Source organism: Leucoraja erinacea, chromosome 8 (genome assembly GCF_028641065.1).
Source record: "Leucoraja erinacea ecotype New England chromosome 8, Leri_hhj_1, whole genome shotgun sequence".
Classification (NCBI taxonomy): Eukaryota; Metazoa; Chordata; class Chondrichthyes; order Rajiformes; family Rajidae; genus Leucoraja; species Leucoraja erinaceus.
In genome coordinates, this window is record NC_073384.1 from 64,405,180 (window position 1) to 64,417,256 (window position 12,077).

General features: G+C 38.0%; 1 protein-coding gene across 1 annotated transcript in view; it reads right to left on the bottom strand.

Moving 5' to 3' along the window:
* Positions 1-12,077, bottom strand: part of LOC129699787 (polyribonucleotide nucleotidyltransferase 1, mitochondrial-like) — a 50,684-nt gene that overhangs the window by 18,294 nt on the left and 20,313 nt on the right. Inside the window, exons 10-14 of the mRNA XM_055639874.1 lie at positions 11,824-11,875; positions 11,676-11,733; positions 10,790-10,886; positions 9,254-9,356; positions 7,920-7,990 (exon numbers count right to left, since the gene is read on the bottom strand). Coding sequence (XP_055495849.1) covers positions 7,920-7,990; positions 9,254-9,356; positions 10,790-10,886; positions 11,676-11,733; positions 11,824-11,875 — 381 coding nt within the window. The remainder of the gene's footprint in view (positions 1-7,919; positions 7,991-9,253; positions 9,357-10,789; positions 10,887-11,675; positions 11,734-11,823; positions 11,876-12,077) is intronic.

Below are 12,077 nucleotides of genomic sequence, written 5' to 3' on the forward strand. Positions count from 1 at the left end.
GACTGTGCAAGAGGTTGCGGAGGTTGCCGGGATTGGAAGGGAGATAACTGAGCTCTATCGGCCCCCTTGTAAGACCGACTCCCTAGAAACTCCCGGGAACGTCTGTGATCCTTCATCAGAGGTTGACTTGGTTCCCTGCCGAGGTTCTTCGAAACAGACAAAGGTAAGACCAGTTGGGCTTTATATGGTTTTTTTTTAAAGAAGGGATTGTGTATGTATTTTTAAGACAGAATTGTGTATGTATTTTTAAGACGGAATTGTGTATATTTTTAAGAAGGACTTGAGCGGTTTCTCTTTCTCTTTTTCTCTCTCTGTCTATCTCTCTTTGTTTTCTCTTTTTCTCTCTCTACTAAGGGCTCATCGGCCTCGTTGAGACATCCGTGATTTGTCGGGTTGAGATACGGGGGTTGAGGTGTGCGTCTGGCTTATTGAGACATCCGAAGCGTTGTCGGATTGAGAAATAAGTGGCGTTGTATATTAAAGAATTAAGAAGTCTGCTAGGTTGAGAAACGGGGGTCCCGGTTCGCGGGTCTGCTTCGTTGAGACACCTGGGGCTTATTTTAAGAGTTAAGACGTCTGCCAGGTTGAGAAACGGGGGTCTTGGTTAGCAAGTCGGCTTCGTTGAGACACTTGGGTCGTATATTAAAGAGTTAAAAAAGGTCAGCCAAATTGAGAAACTGGGGTCTCGAGTAGCGAGTCGGCCTGGTTGATATATTTGGAACAATTCGGAATTAAAAAGTCAGCCAAGTTGAGAAACTGGGGTCTCATTTAGTGGGTCGGCCTGGTTGATATATTTGGAACGATTCGGAATTAAGAAGTATTTTTTCTCTCTCTTTCTTTCTATCTATCTATGGGGAATGCTCTGGATACCGGTCCAAATTATGTGTTATTTGAATCCGAAGTATAATAAGAAATTTAGAATGTTAAGTTACACGTTGACCAAACGGTTAGGGGATGATGCCTGGCCTGTAGGGGGCACATGGCATGTTGAGACAATTAAAAAAGCAGAGGTGTTGATATGGGAAAGGAAGACAGGAACCCACTAGAAAGCAGATTTAAAATTGACTTTAATTTACAGCAATTGAACACTAAATTCCTTCCGTTTGGCTTATGGATTGATGTAGATGAGATTTAAAGATCATGTTTTGTTGTGAATTGTTTGTGAGTGTTGTTTGGACACTTGGGCTATTTAAAAATGTTAATCATTTATTAAGAAATGGATAGATGTTTAGATCTAGTAATTGAAGTTTGAAATTAGCTACAATTGGGTAACTAACTAATTATATGTTTTAATTTCAGGTCATCCAAGTAAGATTATTTTATATTTGTGTCAGAATGGTTCAATCTATGATAACTGAAAATTTCATTCAGTTCTCTTAATTTTTAAGAAGGTTATGGGCTTTTGACGGTCCATGATCACAGTTTTTTTGTTATGTCCATAGAAAATCAATAGGGAACAAGATGCTAATTTCCGAGTATGAAAATGGCCATAACTTTTTTATTACTTGAGATATGAAAGTGAATTAGGTGTCAAATTAAACTTATTGTTATGCTGTATCTGATGGGATAAATTGCAGATTTGATTTTTTTTAAATCTCACAATTTTGTAACTTTGCTAGATAGAGTTAAGAAACAAGGATAGCACTAGGAAATGATGGAAATTATTGCAACTAGAATGCCAGTGGGCAGAGGAACAAGAGAATAGAATTAAAAGACAGACAGGAGGTGAGAAACAGGTGATGGTTCGTAAAAAATAAACCCAGTACTGGTAAATCCTCTGGAGGAGACTTCATGTCTGGCACGACGACCCTATTTGGTAATGAAAATGAGGAGGAGTTAGATAATCTTGTGAGATGTCCACCTCCCTATGCCCTACCAGTAGCAATGGCATCTTTACCTGGGACAGTTCCATCAGTAACATCCCTATAACTTGAAGTTCTGACCTTACAAAGCTCTCCAGGATTGGGAGCACGGGAATGCCTTTCTGTGTGTAATTTGTTAAGGCATTGATGCTACCAGAACAGCTGATCATTATTAAATGTACTGCACACACTGGTGCTGGGGACTCTATAGCAAAAGGCAATGGGTTGCTGATAGTGTATCCAAACAGGCAGCCTGTACATCCAAATGCATAGTGACAGCAGCTAAACAGATGCTAGCAAATAGAACGGTCCTGCCAAACATGAGGGAGGTATGTACATTACAGAGGGACGCCTCTTGTATATAATAATAACTATGTAAACAAGAGGGCTGTGCTATTGATTCAGCACACCCCGCTTGGACAAGTTGGTGTATAACGATACATTTTTACCCGTCTTACCCATGCTGGTAAGGAGGGAATGATAGGATAACAAAGGAAATGTGGTGGCACCCGAAAAGTTGATGAGGCACTGAAGCAGGCCTCTGAATGTAAAATTTGCCAATGAAATAATCCAGGCAAACGTGACGCCAATGCCATCACGATCGTTTGAATGCATACAGATTGATTTTATTGAAATGCCAAGGGCCCAGTGTTATAAATATTGCGTAGTGATTTTAGATTTATTTAGTAGGTGGAGTGAAGCTCTACCAACCACCAATAATAAGGAAAATTTGCACATTTTAATATCTGACAGCAATTCACTGTGTACACCACCCACAGGTATCTGGGATGGTGGAAAGAGTCAATGGGGATTGCAAAACAAAATTACCCCGGAGGTAAATCCTTTTTCTGACAAGCAACTCTGTTATAAAAAATTGGGGACTAATTGCCAGGTTATTTCCAGTCTCAGCTGATAGAATCCTTGTTATGTCCCAAACTAGGCAATTGAATCAATGTGGATTCCCAGCCTGAAAGTATATTTAGGGTTTATATATAAGTACTGATGAGGGATGGAGTAGGATGAAGGGCTTTGGATTTCTGGCATTGTGACTATTTCCAGGGACCTTTCTACAGATCGGAAAGGTTGTACCCCAGCAGCACAGGAACATTATCCCCACAGAGGTTTGCCAGTGCTGTTGGGAGAATTTAAACTAGCTTGGCAGGGGGATGGGAACAAAAGGAAATTTAAGAAGGAAAGTTGGAAAATAAAGATTAGAAAACTGGAAAGCAAAATAAATAGGCAGTGGAAACAAAAACAAGCAGTAAATTAGGTTGGAGTATATAAAAATGAGGAAAGATAAGGCAATGTACTTAATTGCGTACGGCATTGCAATAAGGTAGATAAATTAACAGCACAAATAAAATGTAAATGCAATAGTAAAACACAAAGTGCTGGAGTAACTCAACGGGCCAGGCAGCATCTGTGGAGGAAATCGATAGAGGATTTGGGCCTACTTTTCTCTAATAGAAATTGTGTAAGGAAAAATTAAATAAAGGCAAAAGAATCAACAAATTTTGTCAAGGGTTTGGCAGTACATTAAATCTCTTTGTGGACATTTTGTTGGGAATTCATCCCCTCTGCAATGTGGAAATGTAGTGTATTCATTAAGTACAACATAATTAAAAAATAGATGCAGATATGGATAAATAGAAAAAGCATGAAGTACTATCATCTACATATATAGGATCGACAAAATGAATGATCAGTTATAGGTGAAGGACAAATTTGTAGAATATATACACAATGGTTTTCAGAACTATGATGTTGAGGATCCAGCTAAGGAAAAGCTTATTGTTGAATTGAGTATTGTACACTAAGGGGATTGATTAATAGTCTTGTTTTAAAGACACTTTTAGGGAAAATTCCACATAGGATGGTGGAATTATACATTGAGTTTGATGTGGGTTAATACAAAACTGGGCTCTCAAATCGAAATAAAAGGATTTATGAAGTTATGAGCAGTGGGATGGCTGACAAGCTACATTAGAAAGCTTGATGATGGATATGCAATGGCTATCATTCAAATAAATGATTTATATAATTCCTCTAAAGCATCAAAACCCAAGAAATGTGATTTGTTTTTGAATGCCAGGAGAAAATAAAGGAAGAGGCTTATAGTATTGCTAGGAATAGCAGTAGGCCTAAAATTGTGTGTTTTAGAACAATCAAATGAGAACTAAGAAATTTAAAAAAAAAGAAAAAGGGAAAGTAAATTACAAAGAGATGTCTATGAAGATGAAATATTATATACTGCTGGTAAAACAATGTTTTTGTATATGTACTGCTTGTAAAACAATGTTTTTTGTATGTGGAATGTGTGAAATTCGAAGCAATGTGCAAAGTTGTGTGTCGCTTTAAGAAGTTTGTCCTTTAAAGTTAAGAAACAGGCATGAATGGGGGGCGGAGCTATACGCGATGGATAAAATGTGTTGGCTGATTATAGATCTTTTGAACCAAGTTAAAAAAAAAGACTCATCCCGATTAAAGTGTTAAATGAGATTGGAAATGTCAAAATTACAGAGAAGAGTAAATGTATTATTGATTACTGATTCTGAATGAGTTCTTTTGGAAAAGATTGTTTTGATATGATAACAGAGGTTGTCTTTTAAAATGCAAATGAAGCAAGATTACTGTTTTTAAGCAAACAAAAAGATGTTGCTGTAGCATGTGCTGTGTGAGAGAAATGAAGGTAGATGAAAAATTGTCTGATGACTTACAAAAGGAGGTTTGAAGGAACTCACAATGAGGGATAAAAGGTGAGAAGATAAAGTAGATTGGGGAAGAGAACATATTTGGAGAATTGAATATTTAGGTGGGGAGAGCCTCTTCGGGTATAATCGGATTAAAGAATAAATTCACAAGGAAGTGTTAGGAAGGAACATGCAGGATCAAAGGGGGACAAAAGTGCTGGTGAAACTAAGCTGGTGAACAAGATTTACAACTTTTTATTGCCCCTGGAGAGTGGGGGGAAGCCACCTACAGGCCCTGTGCAATTAACTAATTATGTATGGTCGGCAATTAACCCATGTCTTGCCAGATCTACATTCCAGGTTGGAGGAGCTTTGCTGGGAGCCATAAAAGCTATACGATGATGGGGGTGCTGGGACAAGAAGAAATTGAAACTGTATTGAAAAGAACAACCAAGTGTTGCTAACAACATGAACTGCTGTAAAGATGAAAGATCATCGTCGCTGGATACATTTGATTGACTGTGAACAGTTTGTGGAAACAAGGACGATGGGCTAATGATGTTCCTTTATTCTGGGGTGGCCCAGCCCACATGGACTGAACTTTCTTCAGAATGGCAAACTTGCGGACTAACCCACATTTAAAGGATGGTACACACCTCCTTTTAAACAAGATTGAAGTCAAACATGACAAGCGCAGCAAAGATACCCTGACTACAGACAGTAAGTGGTCGGACTTATTTCAAAGGGAGACGAGGCAGCCTACAGAGAGGAAGTCCTGAAGTTGACAACCTGGTGCTCAGAAAACAATCTGGCTCTGAACACCAGGAAAACAAAAGAGCTCATTGTCGACTTCAGGAGGCACAGCACCGACTTAGTCCCCCTACACATTAACGGCGAGTGTGTGGAGAGGGTCAACACCTTCCGGTTTCTCGGCGTCCATATCGCGGCTGACATCTCCTGGACGGACAACACGACAGCGGTCATCAAGAAGGCTCAGCAGCGGCTGCACTTCCTGAGGGTCCTCAGGAAGCACAACCTGGACTCTAACCTGCTGCTGACCTTCTACCGCTCGTCCATCGAGAGCCTGCTGACATACTGCATTACAGCATGGTATGGCAGCTGCACCATGGCAGACAGGGAGAGGCTTCAGAGGGTAACCAGGACAGCGCAGAGGATCATTGGTTGCCCTCTCCCCTCCCTGATGGACATCTACACCTCCCGCTGCCTTAGCAGGGCAAAGAAGATCACCAAAGACAGCTCCCATCCTGCGTTTGGACTGTTCGACCTGCTGCCCTCTGGAAGGCGCTATAGGTGCATCAAATCCAGGACAAACAGACTCAGGAATAGCTGCTTCCCGAGAATTATATCTACCATAAATTCAAATCCACACATGCACTGACTACACCGCCCAACACGGACTTCCATCTGTATATATGTATATATGTATGTAGCGCCGTAGAATTTGTGCACCTATTCCCCCCCCCCCCCTCTCCCTTCTGTTTTGTTTTTCTGTTTCTTGTTTTTTGTGTAAAATTGTATGTATGCACTGAGTACGAGCAGCTTTCAGTTTCACTGTACATGTATAGTGACAATAAATGGCATATCTAAGAGGTCTGCAAAGGCCAGTTAAATCTACCTGTTTTTGCCACAACCAAGGCACTGGTGTATTTTAAGGAAACAGTATATTTGTGACAGGGCATTGTTATGTTGCAAATGCAGTGCACACAAGAGAAGCATGAACCAGTTACACCAGCACACGGGGAATTCCAAGCGAAGCCGAATAAAGGCTGAGCAATTTTTATGATCCTTTTCCTGTCCTATGGTAGTATATTAGTGTCACGTCCGGGGGAGGTTGGTGGCCATTTAAAATGTTTGGAGGGACTTGTGAAACGATTGTCCACTATGAATTGATTGTGTTACTAGTGTACTATTAATTTGTCTGATGAGATGCTTATGGTCTTTCGTATGTACTCAGGAAGGACTGTAGTTGTTATCAAAATTTTGATAAAAGGATGGAATGATGAAGCCGAGTTTTAGTTAAAAATATAAGAAGATATTAAATTGGTTTCTGGGCTAGCTTACAGCTTATATTTAGTGTCAAATTAGGCTTTCCTCAGGTTGCGGGGTGTGTGAGATAACATTGTCTCCCAAGTGAAGGAGCTAAAGATATCTTTGAAGTAGAGATCAAATGACCAATGTTTATGGGGAGGAGGCAATAAAGGAAGAGAGAAATAAACAGTCACATCTTTGTAAACAAATGACCTATGTTTATGAGGGACCAAATGACAGAGGAAGCAGCGAAAAGAGCTAGGGGTGGTCTATTTGGAGATAAACAAATGGACAATGTTTTTAGTATATCTTGTACCATGTAAAAAAAAAAGGTTTGATGTGATGCATTCTGTGGAAACCTTTTCCTGTACTTCTGACCATGACTAATGTCTGTGGAATGTGATAAGGGGACAAAAAAACCTATTTAAAGCAATGTAATTCTGTTGTTCAGAGAAGGTGGCTGAGGACAGTCAAGTGTCTGTGTTGGTCACTTGACTGGAGTTCTCCCTCCCTTCCATCGGCCGATGTTAAGTAAAGTTTTGAACTGGTCTACCAAACAGTTTGTGTGTTGTCTGTTTATTAAGAAACGAACCTGGTTTAGTAGTTAAGATAAGTAGCTTTTTCAAGCCCAGCCGCTCCATTCTCTCAGCATATGACAGTCCCGCCATCCCGGGAATTAACCTTGTAAACCTGCGCTGCACTCCCTCAATAGCAAGAATGTCCTTCCTCAAATTAGGAATGATGTGTTACATGTGGAGGCTGGTGAGATGCAAGGAGGGGACCAGGAATACACTATCCTTTTTCTGTCTGGGGGCAGCGAGAGCAAGAGCAGAACACAGAGGAGACACAAGAAAGTTCAGAGTTGAATTCTCCAATTTCAAATAATACCTGCCTACCAACTCTCTCTTTCCTGGGATCCCCCTCCTCACACTCGGCGATGCATTTCTCCCACCCAACCCCCCACCCCTCAGACATCCTGCTTTCCCCCTTCATCTCTCATTACAGAGTCCCTTATACCCCCCCCCCCCCCCCCCCCCCCCCCCCCCCCCCCCCCCCCCCCTCTCCACTTCCTGTCCCTTGTCATTCATGTTCTTCCCTCTGGGTTTACATTTCACTCTATGTGACACTTTTTTAATCTCCCTTTTCATCTCTAGTCTTTATCACTTACCACCCATTTGTCAATCAAATCCCCCTCACCTGTATCCATCGGTCACTTGCGAGGTTTTGTCCAATCATCACCTCTCTTTTACAGCTTTCCCCTCCTTAATTCAAATCTAATCTAAGAAAATTTGAAAACAGTTACATTTTTATAACTTACCTTATTAGAGTGGTGATAAGGTCAGATTTTACACTTGATTCAATAGAATCAAAGGTTACTGTACACAAGACCTAAAAAGAAAGGAATCCTTTGTGAAAATTATGTATGTGATAGATTGAATTAGGAACATAGATACTTTATATTGAGTTGGAATGGCTTTATATTCAATTGTCTTCACTATTTTTTTAACTTTCTGACCCGGGACAACTTGCTGAGATACAGGTTCACGAGGTTCTGGCAGGTCTCTCATACTTCACAAAATGGAAGCTTTGGTATATCTTAGATATTCTATCAAATGAGGTGTCGCGACCAAATTTAACACTTTCATTCCTCAATGGTCATACATCCAGCAGACTGATGAATGACACCACCAACACCATCCCTGGCAGACTGACCATGCCGGGAAGTCAAGACTAATTTTACCAAGTCTTCATCTCAGCAAAATGTGAAATAATGGTGGATTCAACCTTCATTTGGCCAACTTCAATAAACTTTATTGAATCCTTAATTCCTTAAGGGAGTTAAAATAAATGTTACTTTACAATATAGGGATGTCCATGCAATGAAGAAAGTAATGAATTTTCCGATTAAATTCCGATCTGCAGTTTTTTTCTTAAAAATATTCCGATTAAATTATTTTTTCCGATTACACCCATGTGATTAATTTACCTAAATTATGCTAAATATTTGCGAGAATTGCAGGCGACACCTGTGGGTGCAGCAGGTGTTTGCGTTCCTAGAAAACGGCTCATATCATGGTTTTCCAATCGGTGAGATTGTGTAATCTGCAGCAAGAGTCGTAAAAAGTAATCTGTGTTCATTTACTATTTTTTCACTACACAAACTGCAAGAGAACAAATTTTATTCTGCATGTCAAATTTTTGAATAGTGATTTATAAATTTTACAAGTGCAAATAGGGCAAGAGGTCATAACACAAAGTCGCCAACATTAAATAAGAATGCATTGCAAGAACAGGAGCCATTGGGTTCTTTGAGTTGCTTCACCATTTATTAAGTAATACCTGATTTTAAGCTCAATTCCAGCTTCCCTGTATCTTTTGATTTGTAACGATGCAGAATGAATAGATCCAATGTGGAGATTGGGTTAACCCTATCCTGCTTTACTTAATTATCCAGTCATTACTTGTATTAAAATAGTTTCTTATTTATAAATTTAAAATAACATGTAAAGATGCAAAGTGAATCTCAGCGCTCAAAAAATTCAAATCGTTTGAATTACTATGATTAAACAACAGGCAGTAGAATCAATCCATTATACTTAGCAAGTTTGCAAAATGTTCTTTAATATGGATACAATCTTATTTATTTCATACCTGTGTCTGTCCTCTCTGAAACAGTGCAGATCCATGAAGAGGCTTATAGAGATCAACTTCACAATTAATGTTCCGAAGGGATCTCAAATCTCTGCCATCACATCTGCAAAGGGAAAGTACAAAGCATATGAGCATTTTCAAAACATTTCATTAATAAAAGCAAAGTTTCAAATTTTCTAAGAGAACCAGAAAAGGGCCTTAAACCCTCAAAAAGACTAGGTTTGCTATAGGCAAAAGAATACAAAGCAAAATAATTAATTTATCAAGGCTCTCAGAATTAAATCATACAAGTATGATAATTAAGTTCCCAATTTATATTTTAACTTGAATCTAGCTCCAGTCAGCTACTTTTTCCAAACTTCAATTAATCTAACCATTGAAATAAGGAGGGAAGAGTTATTTAACATCTCTGCAACATTGCATGTGGACCATGAAAACCACAAACCTTTCTTCGATGCCCCAGCTAAGTGCCCAAAAGCATCTTCAGAGTTCATTTGCTCCATCACCCAACCAGATAATTACCATTAGGAAAGGATGGGATGGTGGGATGATGATGATGATGATGATACAGTTGACTGGACACATATCACAAACAAGGTGGTTTGCTAGGATCTGCTGAATTTTATATGTAATCTCTCTCAACTCCTACTTTACACTTTAGAGAAAGTAATCCTCATCTATTTCCTCATTTATGCCTCATTAAAGTAAATGAAACATATTTAAGAAGAACTTACTTAGTTCTCAATGAACACATCTAGAGTCAAAAATGCTGTAATGTTAAATTTGTTTATTTTGTTTGTTAAATTAATATGTCACCAGAATGATATAATTTCCAAAACTGGTGACATGTTCAGTTTCATGTTAATTAATGGATGTGTGTCAGCATTGTGGCCATTCCTAATTGTCCTTGAAGAGGTGATCATGGTAAATGGCTAACTGAACGTTCAGGTGAAGATATCCTACTATGCTTTCATAAAGGGAACTCCCAAATGTAGATGCTAACATGATGAAGGCATGGGGCATGTATGCAACTCTGGATGGAATGTTTTTTGGATGGCGGGTTTCTGGAAGGGAACTTGCAGGTAGTTCAGTTTTCATCTCTTTGTCATATTAAGTGGCTTATTTAGATTGTGCTAGGAGTGAGTAACTTGGTATAGATGGTACATTGCAAAGCATCAATGTAAGAGGTAATAATAACAATGGCATTGAGGCTGATGAATGACGTTCCAAATTGAGTCAATAGAACTTAATGACAATATATATTCTTTAAATAAGATACTGTTCATTTCACCCCAGTTACAGAACAATTTCCAAGACATTGTAATGAAATACTATTATAAAGTACTATACTTTAGCTTGCAAATATTCATATCTCTTTGTGAAAAGAAAATACAGAAAGGTTAGTTTCCTTGAATTGACTATTAAGGTAAAGTTCCTCTGGATAGAACAGGGCATCATAATTAAAATATTTCTAACATGACATAATGCCATGAACTAAAATAACCAATAACATACTAAATTAGAAATTGTATTTACCTTACGTATTCATTCATGATAATATTTCTGAAAATCTCTTTGGAAACCATACTAAAAGCCTCCATAATTTCAAATGAATCAACATCAGAAAATTTTTCTGTAAGAGAAATATAAACCAAATGATACATTTAAAGAAAACAACAGCACATTAGAGACAATTAGATGATTGAGAATGTTAATGCATAAAACAACTGAAGAACAGAAAAAGTATCAAAATGGAAAATCTGTAGTGCAATTATTTGTCTTACGGAAATACTATGAATGCAGCTTTAAAAATTCTAGAAGAATCTAATGGCAATCATAATACATTATTTCATCTGGACATCAACACATTATTTTGAAGGAAACTGGAGAATGTATTTTGATTTGATTAATCTATGGAACAAACTGTCTAAAGAGTGATCAGATTCTAAGTGATCAGATTTATACATTCAAATGCATGGTTCTCTCAGAAAATAAAGCTAAAGCTGTTCACCACATGTTACTACATTTTGTCAACAACGTCCAAAAAGTACTTCCTGCGACTAACATAATAGTAAACAAATCAGATGAATTGGAATCTTTTTCCCCGCCACAAATATCAATTCTCGTTTCTACTTTATTTCAGAAGAGTTATTGAACAGATTTAACTTCCAGAAGGCTTGCAACATAAATATATGAACTAACCCAATGGCCAAATGTTTTGATTACTGTAACAAATATTACTGTAACAAATATTAACTGACAGTTCAATGATATATGGATTAAAACCTGATCGAAGCCTTCAAATGAAACATTATACCAGTGCCTTTCCATTTGGTTAAACTTGTGCAAATGGCATGTTGATTTCCTTTAGTCATGAGTAGACAGGTAACTTACTCTATATGAAATGATTGGAGTGTCATACCTCGTAACTGTTCTTCTGTTTCAAGTCTGATTTTGTTAATAGCATCATCTCTGGATATCTGAATAACAAAAAAATAATAATTTTAATATAAAAACATAAGTAACATTACTTTAAGTTAAAAAATCATTGCATGGAAAAGGAGACTTACTTTATCATGAGTAAAATCTTTAAATACTTCACGGATCTTCTCTGAAGCAAGCCTGAGAAACAGAGGCACAATATTTTACTATTTGTTCCAAAGCTTCAAATTGGAAGATAACATATCCTCAAGTGAACAATGCACATGTAAAAGACTAAACAGCAGTATGGACTTTCATAACAAAACCGTAAGATTTCCAAGTTAAGAACTCCAAAAATATGATAACATTTAAAATCAGAGAAATATATATAAAACATTGGTGG